At 35.6% G+C, this 18,877-nt stretch overlaps 2 protein-coding genes across 2 annotated transcripts; both read right to left on the bottom strand.

Moving 5' to 3' along the window:
* Window positions 1–8,041: 8,041 nt before the first annotated feature.
* Window positions 8,042–10,530, bottom strand: LOC105159012 (polygalacturonase). The gene is made up of 4 exons (XM_088878985.1): window positions 9,957–10,530; window positions 9,509–9,798; window positions 9,181–9,406; window positions 8,042–8,417 (listed from the first exon to the last, which is right to left on the bottom strand). The coding sequence occupies exons 1-4, from the start codon at window positions 10,389–10,391 to the stop codon at window positions 8,190–8,192; spliced, it is 1,179 nt and encodes a 392-aa protein (XP_088735111.1). The 5' UTR covers window positions 10,392–10,530; the 3' UTR covers window positions 8,042–8,189.
* Window positions 10,531–15,533: 5,003 nt separating this feature from the next.
* LOC105158817 (polygalacturonase) lies at window positions 15,534–18,645 on the bottom strand. Its single transcript, XM_011075698.3, has 4 exons — window positions 18,179–18,645; window positions 17,304–17,593; window positions 16,246–16,474; window positions 15,534–15,975 (listed from the first exon to the last, which is right to left on the bottom strand). Exons 1-4 carry the CDS (start codon window positions 18,626–18,628, stop codon window positions 15,757–15,759), a joined length of 1,188 nt encoding a protein of 395 aa, XP_011074000.1. The 5' UTR covers window positions 18,629–18,645; the 3' UTR covers window positions 15,534–15,756.
* Between the last annotated feature and the right edge of the window lie 232 nt (window positions 18,646–18,877).

Here is an 18,877-nt window from a genome sequence, read left to right as displayed (position 1 = left end):
CTATATATGTTGTACTGGATTCTTGACTCATGATTGTGCTTACATGTAGTGTTTGTGTGTGGTCTGTGTGTGTGTGGGGTGTGTGTGGTGTGTGGGGTTTGTGGGGTGTGTGTGGTGTGTGTATGTGTGCGGTGTGTGTGTGTGTGTGTTTGTGTGTGTGGTGTTTATGTGTGGGGGTGTATGGGGTTTGTGGTTGTGTGTGTGTGTGTGTGTGTGCGGTGTGTGTGTGTGTGGGGTGTGTGTGTGTCTGTGTCACGGTAGTACATGTTTTTACTTCAATTTTTAACGTAGAAGAAGTGAGGTGTTGCTTTTATCTTCTGCGCCAACGAATGCCATCTGCATTTTGTTACATTTGCCGTTGTACTTCAATTTCTAAGTTCTCATTTCTATCTACACAACCCTTTTTCTCGTGCAAAATATCACCTTAGTTTAGCAATATTTTATGCACATTACGGTCTCTATAATTTTCACCCTTGAATCATATGGTAGTTTCTGTAGCATCACCTTAATTTTTGGGTACTCGCATGGAAGAGGGTGACTGCTCCTTTTGCTCAAGAACAGTTAATCAGTTATATATGTTGTAGTTGATGCTTGACTTATGATTGTGCTTACATGTAGTGTTTGTGTGTGTGTGTGTGTGTGTGTGTGGTGTGTGTGTGTGTGGTGTTCGTGTGTGTGTGTGTGTGTGGTGTTTATATGTGTGTAGGTGTATAGGGTTCGTGGGGTGTGTGTGTGTGTATGTGTGTGCGCGGTGTGTGTGTGTGGGGTGTGTGTGTGTGTGTTTGTGTGTGCGGTGTGTGTGGGTGGGTGGGGTATCGGTGTGTGTGGGGTGTGTGTGTGTGTGTGTCACGGTAGAACATGTTTTACTTTCATTTTTAACATTGAAGAAGTGAGGTGTTGCTTTTATCTTCTGCGCCAACGAATGCCATCTGCGTCTTGTTACATTTGCCGTTGTATTTCAATTTCTAAATCTTCATTTCTATCTACAGAACCCTTTTTCTCGTGCAAGATGTCAACTTAGTTTAGCAATATTTTATGCACATTACGTTGTCTGTCTTTGTGGTCTATTTATTTCCTTTGTAATATTTTTGTGTGCTTGCATAGATGTGTTTCATTTTTGTTTGCCTGATGTGAAAGAGTATTTATCCAAACTAAGAGCAATAATAGGAGACGAGAGAGTGCATTGTCCAAGAGTGGTCTTCGATTGATTTAGTTTACTAGAGGGGATATAGTTTGAGAAAATTAGTGGAGGACTCATAAAATCTGATAAATGCCTTGGGTGGTTATGATGTGCTAACAAATTCTTGAATTGATTGCCAACGACCACTACAAAATATTTTAGTTTTGAACCCTGACTTTGGTGTGTGTAGACATTTCTATTTCCTTCCTGCTAATAGCGGTCTCTATAATTTTCACTCTTGAATCACATGGAAGTTTCTGTAGCATCACCTTAATTTTTGGGTACTCGCATGGAAGAGGTTTGTTCAGGAACAATTAATCAGTTTTATATGTTGTAGCTGATGCTTGACTTATGATTGTGCTTACATGTGGTGTTTATGTGTGTGTGTGTGTGGTGTTTATGTGTGTGTTTTTCCCATTTTTTTCCTTTTATTTATTATTTTTTTAATAATTAAAATAATTAAATAAAAATTTTCACACCTCAAAAATTAATTATTTCAACAAAAATGAATTAATCATGTCATTTTGAGGTGACGTGCAAATTTTCATGCAGTGGTCGGCCAAGGCGCGCGCGCGCGCGCATCGGCACGGGCTACCTGGGTGTATAGGGTTTGTGGGGGGTGTGTGTGTGTGGTGTGTGTGTGTGTGTTCGGTGTGTGTGTGTGTGTTCGGTGTGTGTGTGTGTGTGGGGTATGTGTGTGTGTGGGGTGTGTGTGTGTGTGTGTCACGGTAGAACATGTTTTACTTTCATTTTTAACATAGAAGAAGTGAGGTGTTGCTTTTATCTTCTGCGCCAACGAATGCCGTCTGCGTCTTGTTACATTTGCCGTTGTACTTCAATTTCTAAGTCTTCATTTCTATCTACACAATCCTTTTTCTCGTGCAAGATGTCACCTTAGTTTAGCAATATATTATGCACATTACGGGTATTGTGTGTCCTTGTGATCTATTTATTTCCTTTGTAATATTTTTGTTTGCTTGCATAGATGTGTCTCATTTTTTTTTGCCTAATGTGAAAGAGTATTTATCGTAACTATGAGCAATAACAGGACACGAGAGAGTGCATTGTCCAAGAGTGGTCTTGGATTGATTTAGTTTACTAGAGGGGATATAGTTTGAGAAAATTAGTGGAGGACTCATAAAATCTGATAAATGCCTTGGGTTGTTATGATGTGCTAACTAATTCTTGAATTGGTTGCCAACGACCACTACAAAATGTTGTAGTTTTGAACCCTGACTTTGGTATGTGTAGCCATTTTGATTTCCTTCCTGCTAATAGCAGTATCTATAATTTTCACCCTTGAATAACATAGTAGTTTCTGTATCATCACCTTAATTTTTGGGTACTCGCATGGAAGAGGGTGACTGGTCCTTTTGCTCAGGAACAATTAATCTAGTTATATATGTTGTAGCTGATGCTTGATTCATGATTGTGCTTACATTTGGTGTTTGTGTGTGTGGGGGGGGGTATGGGGTTTGTGGGGTGTGTGTGTGTGTGGTGTGTGTGTGTCACTGTAGAACATGTTTTACTTCCATTTTTAACATAGAAGAAGTGAGGTGTTGCTTTTATCTTCTGCGCCAACAAATGCCATCTGCGTCTTGTTACATTTGCCGTTGTACTTCAATTTCTAAGTCTTCATTTCTATCTACACAACCCTTTTTCTCGATCAAGATGTCACTTTAGTTTCGCAATATTTTATGCATATTACGGGTGTTGTGTGTCTTTGTGATCTATTTATTTTCTTTGTAATATTTTTGTGTGCTTGCATAGATGTGTCTCATTTTTGTTTGCCTGATATGAAAGAGTATTTATCGAAACTAAGAGCAATAACAGGACACGAGAGAGTGCATTATCCAAGAGTGGTCTTGGATTTATTTACTTTATTAGAGGGGATATAGTTTGAAAAAATTAGTGGATGACTCATAAAATCTGATAAATGCCTTGGCTGGTTATGATGTGCTAACAAATTCTTGAATTGGTTGTCAACGACCACTACAAAATATTGTAGTTTTGAACCCTGACTTTGGTGTGTGTAGCCATTTTGATTTCCTTCCTGCTAATAGCGGTCTCTATAATTTTCACCCTTGAATCACATGGTAGTTTCTGTAGCATCACCTTAATTTTTGAGTACTCGCATGGAAGAGGGTGACTGGTCCATTTGCTCAGAAACAATTAATCAGTTATATATATTGTAGCTGATACTTGACTCATGATTGTGCTTACATGTGGTGTTTGTGTGTGTGTGTATGTGTGTGTGGTGTTTATGTGTGTGTGGGTATATGGGGTTTGTGGGGGGTGTGTGTGTGGTGTTTGTGTGTGTGTATGTGTGTGTGTGAGTATATGGGGGTTTGTGGGGGATGTGTGTGTGTGGTGTGTGTGTATGTGTGCGGTGTGTGTGTGTATGTTTCACGATAGAACATGTTTTACTTCCATTTTTAACATAGAATAAGTGAGGTGTTGCTTTTATCTTCTGCACCAACGAATGTCATATGCGTCTTGTTACATTTGCCGTTGTACTTCAATTTCTAAGTTTTCATTTCTATCTACACAATCCTTTTTCTCGTGCAAGATGTCACCTTAGTTTCGCAATATTTTATGCACATTACGGGTATTGTGTGTCTTTGTGGTCTATTTATTTCCTTTGTAACATTTTTGTGTGTTTGCATAGATGTGTCTCATTTTTGTTTGCCTAATATGAAAGAGTATTTATCGAAACTAAGAGCAATAATAGGACACGAGAGAGTGCATTGTCCAAGAGTGTATGAGTAGTTGGATTAACTTGAATGTATTTTTTCATTTCTTTTTTGTTTTTCTTTTTAAGGAATTGAAGGTACTTTTTTGAATCAGGTAAATTGTAGGTATAAATTGAGGGAATTGAAGCGTAGTCAAAGAAAGAGGAAGAGTAGGAAGGAGAAGAGGAGGAGGAGGAGTTACTATCATTCAGATGATGATTCTTCTGACGATTCTGCTTATCTGCGGCATAAAAGGAAGAGCAGGAAGGCTTTTTCAGACTCTGATTCCGATGTCAGTGCTTCAGATAATTTGCAAATGGGTGGGGCAAGAAGCGGTCTAAGAAGAACAGCAGGAAACATCACCATGAAGAGGACTAGCTTGTACAATGGGTGATATGTCATGTGCTTTTAAGGTTCCTCCAAACTACTGCTAAGTGTGCCCTATTCAATCTTTAAACTGGTGGTTGATGAGCTTGTTGATGAAACCCACTTTAGCTTAATGGACAATGCATTAGTTTGGTACATTCGCTGTTTTTCAATTTGATGTATGTATCATTACTTGTTGGTTGTTATTCGATGCTTTGGAGGAAGCCTGTCTGTGGACATCAAGAAGAGCTTAACTATTGCTGCTCTTTGAACCCAGTGCTATTATGGAGCAAAGAAGGTTGCAGCATTTCCTAGTGTGTTTTATATATGTAATTGTATTAGGACAATGATTTAGTGATTAATATTATCTAGTTTCTAGATCAACCTCTTTGAAAATCATGATATGGTGTAACAGGTTTCTGTTAAGATCTTGATGTCAAGGAATATGTTTTTATATGTTCTAATCAGCTACAGCATTTCTTTTTCAGTTTTATCGACCACAAACTTGAGAAGTTTTGTTGAATGATGCCCTCTCCTTGTTCCGATTTTTCCATTTCCTTGTCTGTGCAACTTTTTTTGTGTGAGTGTGTGTGTGTGTGTGGTGTGTGTGTGTCACGGTAGAACATGTTTTACTTCCATTTTGAACATAGAAGAAGTGAGGTGTTGCTTTGATCTTCTGTGTCAACGAATGTCATCTGCGTCTTGTTATATTTATCGTTGTACTACAATTTTTAAGTTTTCATTTCTATCTACACAATCCATTTTCTCGTGCAGGATGTCACCTTAGTTTTGCCACATTTTAAGCTTATTTAAGTGTGTGAATGTGTGTGTGTGTGCATGTGCGGTGTGTGTGTGTGTGTCACGGTAGAACATATTTTACTTCCATTTTGAACATAGAAGAAGTGAGGTGTTGCTTTTATCTTCTGCGCCAACGAATGTCATCTGTGTCTTGTTACATTTGCCGTTGTACTTCAATTTCTAATGCTTCATTTCTATCTATACAACCCTTTTTCTCGTGCAGGATGTCACCTTAATTTTGCCATATTTTATGCTTATTTACGGGTGTGTATATGCGTGTGAGTGTGTGTGCATGTGTGGTGTGTGTGTGGGGTGTGTATGTGTGTGTGTGTTTGTGTCACGGTAGAACATATTTAACTTCCATTTTGAACATAGAAGAAGTGAGGTGTTTCTTTTATCTTGTGCGCCAACAATTTATGCTTATATACGGGTGTGTATATGTGTGTGTGGATGTGTGTGGGTATGTGTGTGTGTGTGTGTCACGGTAAAACATGTTTTATTTCCATTTTGAACATAGAAGAAGTGAGATGTTCCTTTTATCTTCTGCGCCAACAAATGCCATCTGCGTTTTGTTACATTTTTCGTTGTACTTCAATTTCTAAATCTTTATTTCTATCTACACAACCCTATTTCTCGTGCAGGATGTCACCTTAGTTTCACAATATTTTATGCTCATTACGGGTATTGTGTCTTTGTGGTCTATTTATTTTCTTTGCAATATTTTTGTGTGCTTGTATAGATGTGTCTCATTTTTGTTTGCCTAATATGAAACCCGTATTTATCGAAACTAAGAGCAATAACAGGACACGAGAGAGTGCATTGTCCAAGAGTGGTCTTGGATTGATTTACTTTTCTAGAGGGGATATAGTTAGAGAAAATTAGTGGAGAACTGATAAAATTTGATAAATGCCTTGGGTGGTTATGATGTGTTAACAAATTCTTGAATTGGTTGTCAACGACCACTATAAAATGTTGTAGTTTTGAACCCTGACTTTGGTGTGTGTAGCCATTTTGATTTCCTTCCTGCTAATAGCGGTCTCTATAATTTTCACCCTTGAATCACATTGTAGTTTCTGTAGCATCACCTTAATTTTTAGGTATTCGCATAGGAGAAGGTGAATGGTACTTTTGCTCAGGAACAATCTCAATTATATATGTTGTAGCTGATGTTTGACTAATGCTTGTGCTTACATGTGGTGTTTGTGTGTGTGTGTGTGGCTTGTGTGGGGTGTGTGTGTGGGTGGGTGGGGTGGGGTGTGTGTGTGTGTGCGTGATGTGTGTGTGTGGGGTGTGTGTGGGTGTGGGTGGGGTGTGGTGTGTGTGTGTGCGCGATGTGTGTGTGTGGGGTGTGTGTGGGTGTGGGTGTGGTGTGTGTGTCACGGTAAAACATGTTTTACTTCCATTTTGAACATAGAAGAATTGAGGTGTTGCTTTTATCTTCTGCGCCAATAAATGCCATCTGCGACTTGTTACATTTGTTATTGTACTTCAATTTTTAAGTCTTTATTTCTATCTACACAACTATTTTTCTCGTGCAGGATGTCACCTTAGTTTCGCCACATTTTATGCTTATTTACGTGTGTGAATGTGTGTGTGTGAGTCTGCATGTGCGGTGTGTGTGGGGGGGGAGGGTGTATCACGGTAGAATATGTTTTACTTCTATTTTGAACATAGAATAAGTGAGGTGTTGCTTTTATCTTCTGCGTCAATAAATGTCATTTGCGTCTTGTTACATTTGTTGTTGTACTTCAATTTATAAGTCTTCGTTTCTATCTATCCAACATTTTTTCTCTTGCAGGATGTCACCTTAGTTTCGCCACATTTTATGCTTATTTACGGGTGTGCATGTGTGTGTGTGTGTGTGCATGTGTGGTGTGTGTGGGGGGGGGGGGAGGGTGTGTGTCTGTCTGTCACGGTAGAATATGTTTTACTTCCATGTTAAACATACAGGAAGTGAGGTGTTATTTTTATCTTCTGTGCCAACGAATGCTATCTGCGTCTTGTTGCATTTGCCGTTGTATTTCAATTTCGTGCAGGATGTCACCTTAGTTTCGCCACATTTTATGCTTATTTACTGGTGTGTATATGTGTGTGTGTACGTGTGCGGTGTGTGGGGGTGTGTGTGTGTATGTGTGTATTTGTCACGGTAGAACATGTTTTACTTTCATTTTTAACATAGAAGAAGTGAAGTGTTGCTTTTATCTTCTGTGCTAACGAATGTCATCTGCGTCTTATTACATTTGCCGTTGTACTTCAATTTCTAAGGAGTCACAGACTCACATGTGAACACGTTAATAAACATAAAGAATTATTTAAAAAAAAGAAAAAAAAAGAGTAACACAACCCTCTAAACTTTTGAAAAAAGGACTTTTTAGGCGGGAGATTGTCCGTCTCCACACCGGAAAGAGCTATTAACCCGCACTTATGATGTTTTTTTAATATTAATTCACTTTGAAAAGAAAGTATATGTGCTTGCCGGAGCGTACGTTTTTCTTTTTCTTTTTTTTTTTGGAAAATTCAATTCTTTGCCTTACAATATGCAAACTAAATAAGAAATTGAACTTGTAAAGTCATTTAAGTACCTTAATCTAAAATATATCAACATATTTCTAAAATTGAAAAGATTCCTAATTATAATAGATTTTGAATTATCAATAAGCATCTCAAAAATTCATTATTACCATAACTTGTGATGTTCGAAATGCCAACAACTGATCAAATGATCATAACTTTTGGTAGATCAAATCCAACAAATTTTCTTATAATTAAAATAATAACAAACCAAGTAAAAGACAGAAACGACGATGCAATTCCCTGAACTGTTGAAAAAAGGATAGTACAACTCCCAAAAGCCACGGGCTGTGAGTTTCTTTTTTAGAAGTCAAGTCTCGCGCTGTTATTTTTTTTTTTCATTTGAAGGAATTTCTATATCTAGTGTTTAAATTTCACAATGGGTAAAATACAATTAAACCCAAGTTCAAGCACAAACATTATTATTAGCTATCAGCGTTCAGGCACAGAGAGAAGTGCCCTTCCACAACTTAGCCAAAAACAAAAACAAAAATTGTATCAAAGTCTCAAATCTGTACATGAAATATTAATTCCCCAACATGCTACCAGCAACTTCTTGGAAACACAGAACCACTGCTGGATCCTCTTGCATTTTCACAGTATGAAACTGTTGGCCTTCTCAAAGTATTCACATAAGTCAGCTTGATATCTTGCAGTTTGATCCCACTGCATGGATTGCTCGAACTGCACCGGAACGTCATGGCAGCCTGTGTCGACGACGTCCCCTTTATGTTTTTATATGTCACTTGACTCACTCTCACTCCAGAGCTCTGTAGACCAGAATCAAACATCGAGTTTATAATGTATCTATCGTTTCGCTTTAATAGGGTTCTATTTTAATATATATAAATGAGTGAATAGCAATTTATCCCCCTGTGATATTAAAAATGAGCATATTACCCCCCTATGAAAAAAATATAGCAATTTACCTCCCTATACTTTTTAAAATGAAGCAATTTACCTCCTTATATAGGGAGGTAGATTGCTTCATTTTAAATATCATAGGGGGGTAAATTGTTGTATTTTAAAAAATATAGGGAGGTAAATCGCTATTTATTTTTTCACAAGGGGGTAATTTGCTCATTTGCGATATCACAAGGGGGTTGCTTGCATTTTTTCCATATATAAATATTAGGGAGTGTTAGTATAATTATTGTTGAATGTCTAGAGTGAGACTCTAGGAGTACCAACAATGTACCTAATGACTCTATAGTCAAATTAAGATGTCGAGATATAATGCAAAGTATGATTACAGGGGTCTTTGTAGAATTTCACTATATAACGGTTTCTTTATTTTGTATATATCTAAATATCAGAGAATAAGTGAGACTCTAGGAGTAGCAACAATGTACCTAATGACTCTATAGGTCGGAATAAGACGTCGAGGTACAATGTAAAGTGTGATTAGTGCAGGGGTCTTAGCAGAATTTCACGAAATTAATGGGATCTTTTGTGATTTAATCAAATTTTAAAGAACGACGGTGTAATTATCCGCGAATCTTGAGAGTGAGACTAGGAGTAGGAGTAATGTACCTGATGAGGGCATCTGTAATCAGGGCAATACTTTTGATCTATGATTATGGGGTTGGCAACATTCCTCATGATGAGATTCTTGAAGTTGAGATTCTTCGCATAGCCACCGCTTGGCCTCGCCCACGATTTCACACGGACGCCGTTGTCTGTCTTTGTGAAGACAGAATTTATTACCGTCACGTTCTGCACTCCCTCTTCATTGAAACTATTGCCCAGACTCCCAACGCTGTGAGTTAAAACAGATCAAAATCTCAATCAGTTAGCAAAATTTCTGTTCTGGACTAATTGCATATTGCATAAAGAGATGAAGTAATGTAGTGTGTAGTGCCTGATGCCATGTCCAGGGCCACATCCGATTTTCTCCATATACACGTTCATCGATCCAGGGCCGACAGATACACAGTCGTCTCCGGTCCTAATCGTGCTGCTGGTGATTGTGATACCGCGGGAGGATGCAATGTGGATGCCGTCCGTGTTGGGGCTCCCACTCGGTGCAATGATCTTCACATTCTGTATCTTGATGTTGCTGCACTCGTTAATGCCAATGTGAATTGTCTGGCTGTTCAACGATGTCAAACCACTAACGACAACATTGCTGCACGTTTGGAATGCTATCGACTGCAACAAGTTCAATAGTTAGCTATTCAGTCACACCCGAATTAATTTAAAGGGCTAATACGAAAGTTCTTGGTCTTTTTTTTTTTTTTTTTTTTGGTAATATGCCTAAACAATTAGAGTTTGAGACAATAACGAGCAATGTGAAATATCCAACTTACCCTCGCCCCGACAGGGCAGTGATTGTTTCCGCCCCGTCGACAAGACCAGAACTTGGAACCTTTAGCATCCAATGTCCCCCCAACAACTGTTAACCTGCTGACTTTATAGAACAATATCCAAAACTCAGATTTGCCGATATCATTATAGTTATTCGGGGCGACAATGGTTCCACTTATTTCAAACAGGATACGGCTCCTGCACGGGCCCGTAAACCATATCGATCTCACCAAGTACGTGCCCCTAGGGACCGATACTGCAGCCGGTGTAGCGGAGCTGCACGCTGCCTTCCACGCACGGAGAAAGGCTGCAGTCGAGTCGGTCCTCCCGTCCCCTCGTGCACCGAAGTTGACAACATTGTAGGCTGCAGCAGGAGATAACACTGCGGCAATCAGGACAAGCAAGATTGCCCAAGAAAATGTTGCCAACTTCGGCATGTCTGCAACGATGGAGGGAAAGATTGTTTGAATTGAAATGAAAAGAATTGATGGGAACTCAAGTTATATATACTTGAATTGGATGATGCATTTGCGTAGGCGATTAACGTGGGAAATCCAGGTGAGTTAGATCTCGATGTCACGTGGCGTACTGGACCCTGTACGGTGATATTTTTTGATGAATTCTTGGGATTAGAGATGGAGTGCAGCTATTAAACCAGCAGCCTAATTATTATACTATAACTATTGATTAATTGAAACTGATGAAGGGACACAAGAATTTAATTCTAAGATCTCAACAGCATGTGATCTCTCCTCCCAACTATGACAAGAATCTTGATGTATTTATGACAATTTTATTGGTTTCTCGATATATATACCTTGCTTTAAAAAAGTTGGTTTTTGTGCCAAAAAGTTCACTTCATAGTTTTGGCAAAATTACGTTCTTAGTTTGTAACTATATGCCGTTAGTATTTTGGTTCTGTAATTTATTTAATTTGCACATTTATTTCTTTTTAATGAATTTAGTCACGAACATATTACGTCTAGTTATTTTCTGACAAATTTAGTCTTAAATTGACAATTTCAGTCGTAACGACCTATAGTTACAGGACAAAAAATAAAATCTATTCCAGTGTGAAAGGGACTAAAATTGTCCACGCATGACTAAATTTGTCAAAAGAATGACAAAATGTGAGATGTTTATAACTAAATTCATCAAAAACAAAAAATCTAAATGTGTGCATAAAGTAAATTACAGGAGGCAAAATACGAACAAATTATAGTTACAGGACAAAAAAATATAATTTTACCTTTACTTTGGTTACAGTTAAGTTAAGAGGCATTTCCAATTAATAGGTTATTAACTTTAGTGTTTATCGATATTTCTGCTGAAAATAAGTTTAAAAAAAAAAGTATTTTTTTATTCATAAATTATACTTCCGAATGGCTTAAACTAAGCGGGCTTAAGGTGAAAGTTGTAAATATTCGACTTTTTTCCCAATGAGTACTCCAACTCCAGCCTTTCTCCTATTTATTTTTAAACACTCGTAACTTTCACCATAACTTAACTTACTGTATTTCCGACAATTTATTATGAGCTATACTGCAAACACCCACAAGGTCTTTCTATAGGCTAACAATTCCATCTAGTAGCCCAGAAACCAAAAAGAATCAAACTCCATGCACAAAGCGGCAAGAATGAAGGTCTAAACTCAAACTTGAATAAAGTATTGTGAAGGTGGAAAAAGAAATGGTAATGAGGCAGATGATGAGCAGAAGGCATGTGAAGAGAATGCACAACATAAATTAATAAAGGAACTGATGAAAACTGGAGTTATAACGTGATGAGTAGTGTATGAGACCGAGAACAAAGGCGGGAGTTTTGCTCCAATAACATTTTTGTGAAAATCATATTATATTCACTAAGTATTATTACCCTGCAATGGAATTATTATTAGGGTTGACAATATACATGTATGCCGAAATTTCTTAGTTTTTTTTTTTTTTTTTTTTTGAGGAGAAGGATCTATTATTAGCTCACTACTTCAACATTTTTCACATTGACCATGATTTAGTATTGTTAAGGATTACTGGAAAAAATATGATTTTTTTATTATAGTTAATTACTATAATCAGAAACAGAAAATCGTGGCAAATATAAATGAATCATAGCTTTGCAATGGTCATTAGCCGTTGTTTTTGTAAGTGTAGCTAGGACATTAGTAATGGCTAAAACCATGACATATGTTTTGGCTGTGGCAAAAAATTATGGCGAATGTTGATTATCCGTGGTAAAAATTTAAGTTTTTTGGTTTGATTTTATTTAACAGTGGTTAATAGTATTGATTTACTAGGACTTTTAAACCATGGTAATTTATAGTGTACAAAAGCTTAATTTTTTTTTTTTATATAGTGGGTAAATTACTGTGAGTTTTTCTGAGATTTGACGTAATTACAAATACCTTATTATTGTTTGAGAAATTATAAATATCTTCATGATATTTGATAAAATTATATAATTTTTGGATGAAATTAAGCCTTTTTATTAAAAAAATTGGATGAGGTGAATGAAAAAATTAAAAAAAAAAATAATTCATCCACATAGTCCGTAAAAAAAACTGATTTTTTTAATAAATAAGTAAATTATAGTTCATGGTTCACAAGAACATTTTGGTTAGTTTATAATAAAAAATCGATGAAAACCTTAAAAAAACTAACGAATTGGGCTAGTTGTTAGACGATAATTAAAATTAGAAAATATTGTTAATTTTCAAGCAATGAGAAGTATTTGTAAATTTATCAGGCCTCAAGAGAGGTCATTAGAACTTACGGTGTAATTAACCATCCAATCATCACGTGATATCCAGCCTTAATGGCCTAAAACGAATTAAATAACTTTATAACAAACTCAACTGCAATACTTTATACTTTAGTATAAACTAATAATCTTAGCGACAGAATTGAAAAAAAATATAAAACTAAAATACTACTCTAAAAAAATTAAGGAACAAAACTATTAAATGACCTAAGTTACCGTTGGTTTTATTGATTTACTATGATACAAAATCCATTGGGTGGGTCCGACTCAATTGAGTAAGTGGGAAAGACTTTGTTTGGTTTTCACTTTGTATTTCTATGGTTATAAGAATGAAAATGCCTCTTGTCTCATTTACTTTTGATATGTCAATTTTTATTTTTTTAATATTTAGTTTTTGTTTCCTCAAATTTTCCTTTTTCTCAATCTTTTAACTTTTTATTTTCTCCTTTCCTTATTATTTTTTGTACTTTTTAATATTTTATCAATCTAATTAATATACTCTTAAGATAATGATAATTTTTTTGAAAATTTTAAATTAATTGTGCATACACATGTGAGTGTGCAACCCATGGTCGTACGAGTTAATATTTTTTTAATAAAAATATATGTATTATTATAAAGAATAAATATTATTAATATAATATATAGAATTATATATACATAATAGTTTATTTTTAAAAAATCATAAAAAATCACAAGGATGCCATGTGAATTCCACCACCCTATATAAGGGGTATTTTGCTTCATTTTGAAAAAGACATGAAGTTTATTTGCTAGTTCTTTTCATAAGGGGTACTGTTCACATATCGCATATCACAGTAATGTCGCTTGCATTTTTCCTCATCTTTAAGCTCTTAAAACGGGCAAAAATAATTTTACGCAAAATTACAAAATTAGTTCTGTATGTATAGGGGGTGATAAAATTAATCCCGTAAATATTAGATTGACAATTTTAATCATGTAAGTTTTAATTTAGTGGCAATTTTAGTCCTTCCGATAAAAAATTATCATATTTTAGCCAAAAAAATTAGGACTTGGGGTTCCGACTTCCAACTGGGTTGAAGTAGAAACGTGACATTCTCATAGGATGCTGACATAAGAAAAGTGAGAAAAAGAAAAAAAAAAAAAAAAAACCCCTTTTTCACCTTTCTCTCTCTCTCTCTAGCCGTATGAGGAGAAGTAAATGAAAATAAAAATTGATTGAGGAGTGAATGAAAATAGAAATTGGTGCGGGAAAATAATGGATTGGCAAAGTCGAAGCTTTGGTCAAAAAGTCTGTGTCGGGGTCGTTCGTCGGAGATAGAAATTAGAGGATGAAATGTTAAGGTTCAAATTCACACTACCGGTATGAGGGATAGAATGGAAATGAAGATTGGTTGAGGGAGAGTAAATGGAAATGAAAATTGGTTGAGAGGAAATTATCGGCTGGCAAATAGGTTAGAAGGCTGGTGCCAGGGTCATTTGGCGGAGGGAGAAATTGAGAGATGAAATGTTAGGATTCAAATTCTCAATTTCTCGCTATCATTTCATCCTTCAATTTCTCCCTCCGATGAAAGACCCCAGCATCGGCCTTCTGACCAAAGCTTCGTCTTTGCCTACCCATCATTTTTCCTCAACCAATTTTAATTTTCATTCACTTTCCCTCAATCACTTTCATTTCCATTCATTTCCCTTCATACAGGTAGAGTGAGAGAAAGGTGAAACAGAATTTTTTTTTGTTTACTTTTTCTTATATCAACATCCTTGTAGGATACTACATATTTAACTCGATTCTAGTTGGCAGTCGAAACTCTAAATCCCAATTTATCCGGTTAAAATCTGGCAATTTTTGATCGAAATGACTAAAATTGTCGCTAAATTGAAACTTACAAAATTAAAATTATCAGTCCAATACTTATGAAACTAATTTTACCACCCCTATACATACAGAACTAATTTTGAAATTTTGCCTTAAATTTAAATAGAAGATTAAAAAAATATATATGCAATTGTTTTTTCTTTTCTTCTAACTTTTAAAAGCGTAGGATTAACAAAATCAATGGATTTGTTGTAACGTGCACAACTGCACATGATCAGGAAAGGCAAGAAAGTGTGTACACATATGATAGTGCAGCCGCAACAATGCATGTTAGGAGCACCATAACTTGCTTGCAAGTCAACTCTACGCATCTAAAAGCACAAGGTTCAGTTGATATATGTACAGGGAATTTATAGGACTAGACTGGAGGTGACCTTCGATAAAAAAAATTAAAATAAAATTATAAAAATTAAAATAATATGAGATGAAAATATAATTTCAGTAAATTAAATGTTAAAAATATTAAATAATTTAAATTACAAGATTAAAAATATATTTAACCCCATATAGCTGAGCTGACCTGATCATTTTATATATCCATAATGCCCTTGTAATTAAGGCTATATAATCAATTAAAAGAAATGTAATTTTTTTAATTATGATCAATTATCATGATTAAAAATTAAATTTTGATATGAATACTAATTAATTATAATTGTGTGGTAATTATGAGCCGTTTTTGTACAAACAAGACACGAACATTAGCTGCAACCATAAAACAATCATGGAAATTAGATATAGTTAAAGTCGATCGAATATTAATTAATTATGATTAAAAATTAAATTTATGGATTTTATTTGAAGGTCGTAAATAGGTTTAATTTATTATAATATATAGGTGGCAGTGATTTACATACACTGAATAATCTTTGTTTTTCATGATTAACCTGTTGTCGGATGATTGGCGAAAAACCGAAAAAACACGAGTTTCCTTCATTGTAAAGCAAAGTCGCTGTATGGTATAGTGGTAATAACAACAGTACACTGCTTTAGTGGCTACACCACCCTAGCCATATGGACTGCAGCCGGGCGTTGGCTCGAATCAAGAAGCCGAACCAGCCGCAGGCGTTTCTTTTTCTTCTAATTATGTATATATATCCTACAAATCAATATATTAGGAAAATTCAATTTTCCTATATTTCTCACTATATATATATATATATATATATATTAATTATTTTTGGTCTCTATAGGCAGCTGGTGGGCTGCACAACCCCAGCCGCCGATCCTCCAGCGTTGGCACAAGAAGCTGTAGCCTGTTTGTTTCCGTAGGTAAGTTTAACTCCATCCAATGTAATTCCAGTGCATGGGTGTGTTTTACTGCAGTCAAATTTCACTGCAATTGCTGTGGCTGACGTTCCGTGTATGTCTTGATACGTCACATCGCTAATTTTCACCCCCGATGACTACAAAACAACAGTAAAAAAATTTTCGTTGTATACTTAGATTTTAGTTCAATTGTTTAGGGAGCTGATCTTTGAAAATAGTCTCATAATTTTAAAAAAAAATTCTAACTTTTTCAGTCATTCTACTAATTTTCTTTAAAAAATTAACAGAAAAAATCATGTTTAAAACACTTAAGCTGTTTCCCCCTATTCTAAAACGATATTTCCTAACAATTTTTTTTTTTTTTTGGCAAGTTATGAGAATATTTTCGTAATTATGGTAAAAAATACCTGGTTGGGACAATTGTGGTGGTCGGGGCAGTAGTTTTGGTCGATGATGATGGGGTTTTGAACATTAAGCATTACAACATGCTGGAAGAGAACGTCTCGGACAAATCCATTGCTAGGCCTCGCCCATGTCTTAACCCTAACACCATTTTCAGTGCCGCTGAATGTAGCCGTTTTCACTGTCACGTTCTGCACTCCTGCTTCTTGCATATCCCACCCTAGACTCCCAATACTGCATCCAGTGTAATATATTTATATATGTTGTTTATTTAATTCACTATCACATTTATGACTTCGTCATACGTTCGTAGATAACTTATGATGTATTTGATTCGATCTTTCATACATAGTATGCAATATTTTAAAGAAATTCTTATTAGTGGGACTAGGCTTGACTAAATTGATCTATCAATCTTTTATATAGTAAGTATAATATACGTATTATGTGATTGATAGATCTTTTTATTTAAATTGTATACGAATCACATGATATTGGTTCATATTTGGTGGACTAAAATTTTATGTAATATTCATTCTTAAGATTCAGAAACAATATTATATATGTATAATTAGTTATGATCAATATTAATTTTAAATTTTTTACATCAATTTAATGACCATGCATGTCACCATGTGACCTGGACCATGTGCAATTTGAATGCATGGAAATGATACGATCAAAAGTCAATATCTAACAAATTAATTAAATTCCTCAAAATGATTCTTGGAAAATTAAAAAAATTACAGACAATATAATTGAAATTGGAGAATAAATGAAAAATGACTTTAAATATACATTTGAAGTTTGAACAGGTTATTTTAATTTATTATAATTAGGGGGAAAAAAAATACAATACTTAACTAAATTCAAAAGCCTTTTAAATGTAACTATATTTTTATATATATAATAAAAAAATTGAAATTTTGTCCTATACCAATCTAATTTGACAATTACGTTCCATAATTTTAGAAATTTCGCATACTGACACAAAAAATAATCCAAATTTATTAAAATAATCGAAAAAAATACACGTGACATGTGGGTAATCAGTAGTACATACCTTATACCATGACCAGGGCCACAAGCGAGGTTTTCGATCCACAAGTTGGAGGAGCCAGGGCCGATTGAAACGCAGTCGTCGCCTGTGCCGACGTGAGAGTTCATGATAGTGACTCCTGTTGATTGCTGGACATGGATGCCATCAGTGTTGGGGCTGTTTCCGGGAGCCGAGATTTGCAGGTTTATGAGCTTGGCATTGTGGCATCCGTCAACCAGAACGTGGAACATTTGACTGTTTAAAGAGGTTAATCCACTGACCAATATGTTGTTGGAATTGTAGAAGGCCAGTGACTGCAATACAGAAATTCGTACGGTGAGCAAAGAGAGAAATCAATATGTATTTATGAAAATAGCTGGATTTATATTATTGAAATTTTATTAGATTATTTATAACTTCTTTCTGATTAATTATATATATTCCGTATAAATGGTAATAATTTTTTGAAATTGACGATTAATATTCGATAAGTGCAATTATTAATATTCACTTGCTAATTCATTTGTCCTGTGATTGATTTAATTAATTAATATACATACATATATAGACATACATACATATAAATCAAAATCCGGGATTAAAATTTGTTAAAAAATTAATCCTGAAATTCTCCAGCTATTTATAAAAAAAAAAAAAGATTTTACATGCAAAATTTGCAAGGAAGGAGAGCATGATAAATTATTAATATTAATTGATTTTTCCCTCTTATTTAGATGAGGTGCTCGTTAAAAAAAAATTAGCATTCTCTTGCATGACTATATGTATCTCTACCTATGAATTAATAACTATTCTAACACATGCAAACCTCATTTATTTAAATTAAGAAAAATAATAGTTTCCAGCCATAATAATAGCCTAATTATTCAACTTAAACTTACCGTAGTTCCTTTAGGACAATTCTTGCCGGAGTTCTTGCAAGCCCACAACGCCGCCCCTTGACCGTCCAGGGTTCCGCCGTAGATAGAAACTCCTGTGACCCTCTCGAACTGCACCCAGTGCTCAGTTCTCCCAAGGGCATTATAATCGGACGGCGCGACTAGGGTCCCGTCGATACGTATGGTTATCGCAGTATTTTTGCATAACTTGCCTGACAAATACACATTTGATCCTAACAAAAACCTCCCCCGTGGCACGTATATCGTGGCCGGTGTCGTGGCGGCACAGGCTGCGCCCCATGCACTTAGAAAGGCCTTCGTGCAGTCTGATTTCCCGTCGGGTTTTGCTCCAAAGGACTGCACATTGTACGTGGGGTTGGCTGAAAGTGATGGCGATGAGTAGTAGCAGAAGAGGGTGAGAATCAGGATGTGGATTGTTTTTGTGTAGGCCATTTTTGGTGTGTTTTCAGTGTGTGTTCTGTGTGTGTTTTGGAAGCTGGCTAATGAGGTATTTATAGAGGAGTTTGATGTGAGTGTGGATGAGGAAAAAGGCTGCGTAATTTGGTCAAATTAATTACTGTTTACATGCTACAAACTAACAAAAACTGTTTGTGCAGTTGGTCGAAGAAGAAGAAGAGGATTTTGTGTTTATACTTTGTGACGGGAATTACGCAGGAAATTAGTGGATTAGTGAGGGGTTAA

The sequence above is a fragment of the Sesamum indicum genome, linkage group LG3 (genome assembly GCF_026168435.1).
Source record: "Sesamum indicum cultivar Baizhima isolate 11 linkage group LG3, ASM2616843v1, whole genome shotgun sequence".
Classification (NCBI taxonomy): Eukaryota; Viridiplantae; Streptophyta; class Magnoliopsida; order Lamiales; family Pedaliaceae; genus Sesamum; species Sesamum indicum.
The sequence above is the reverse complement of the archived record's forward strand: the minus strand, read 5'-3'. Positions and strand labels throughout refer to the sequence as shown.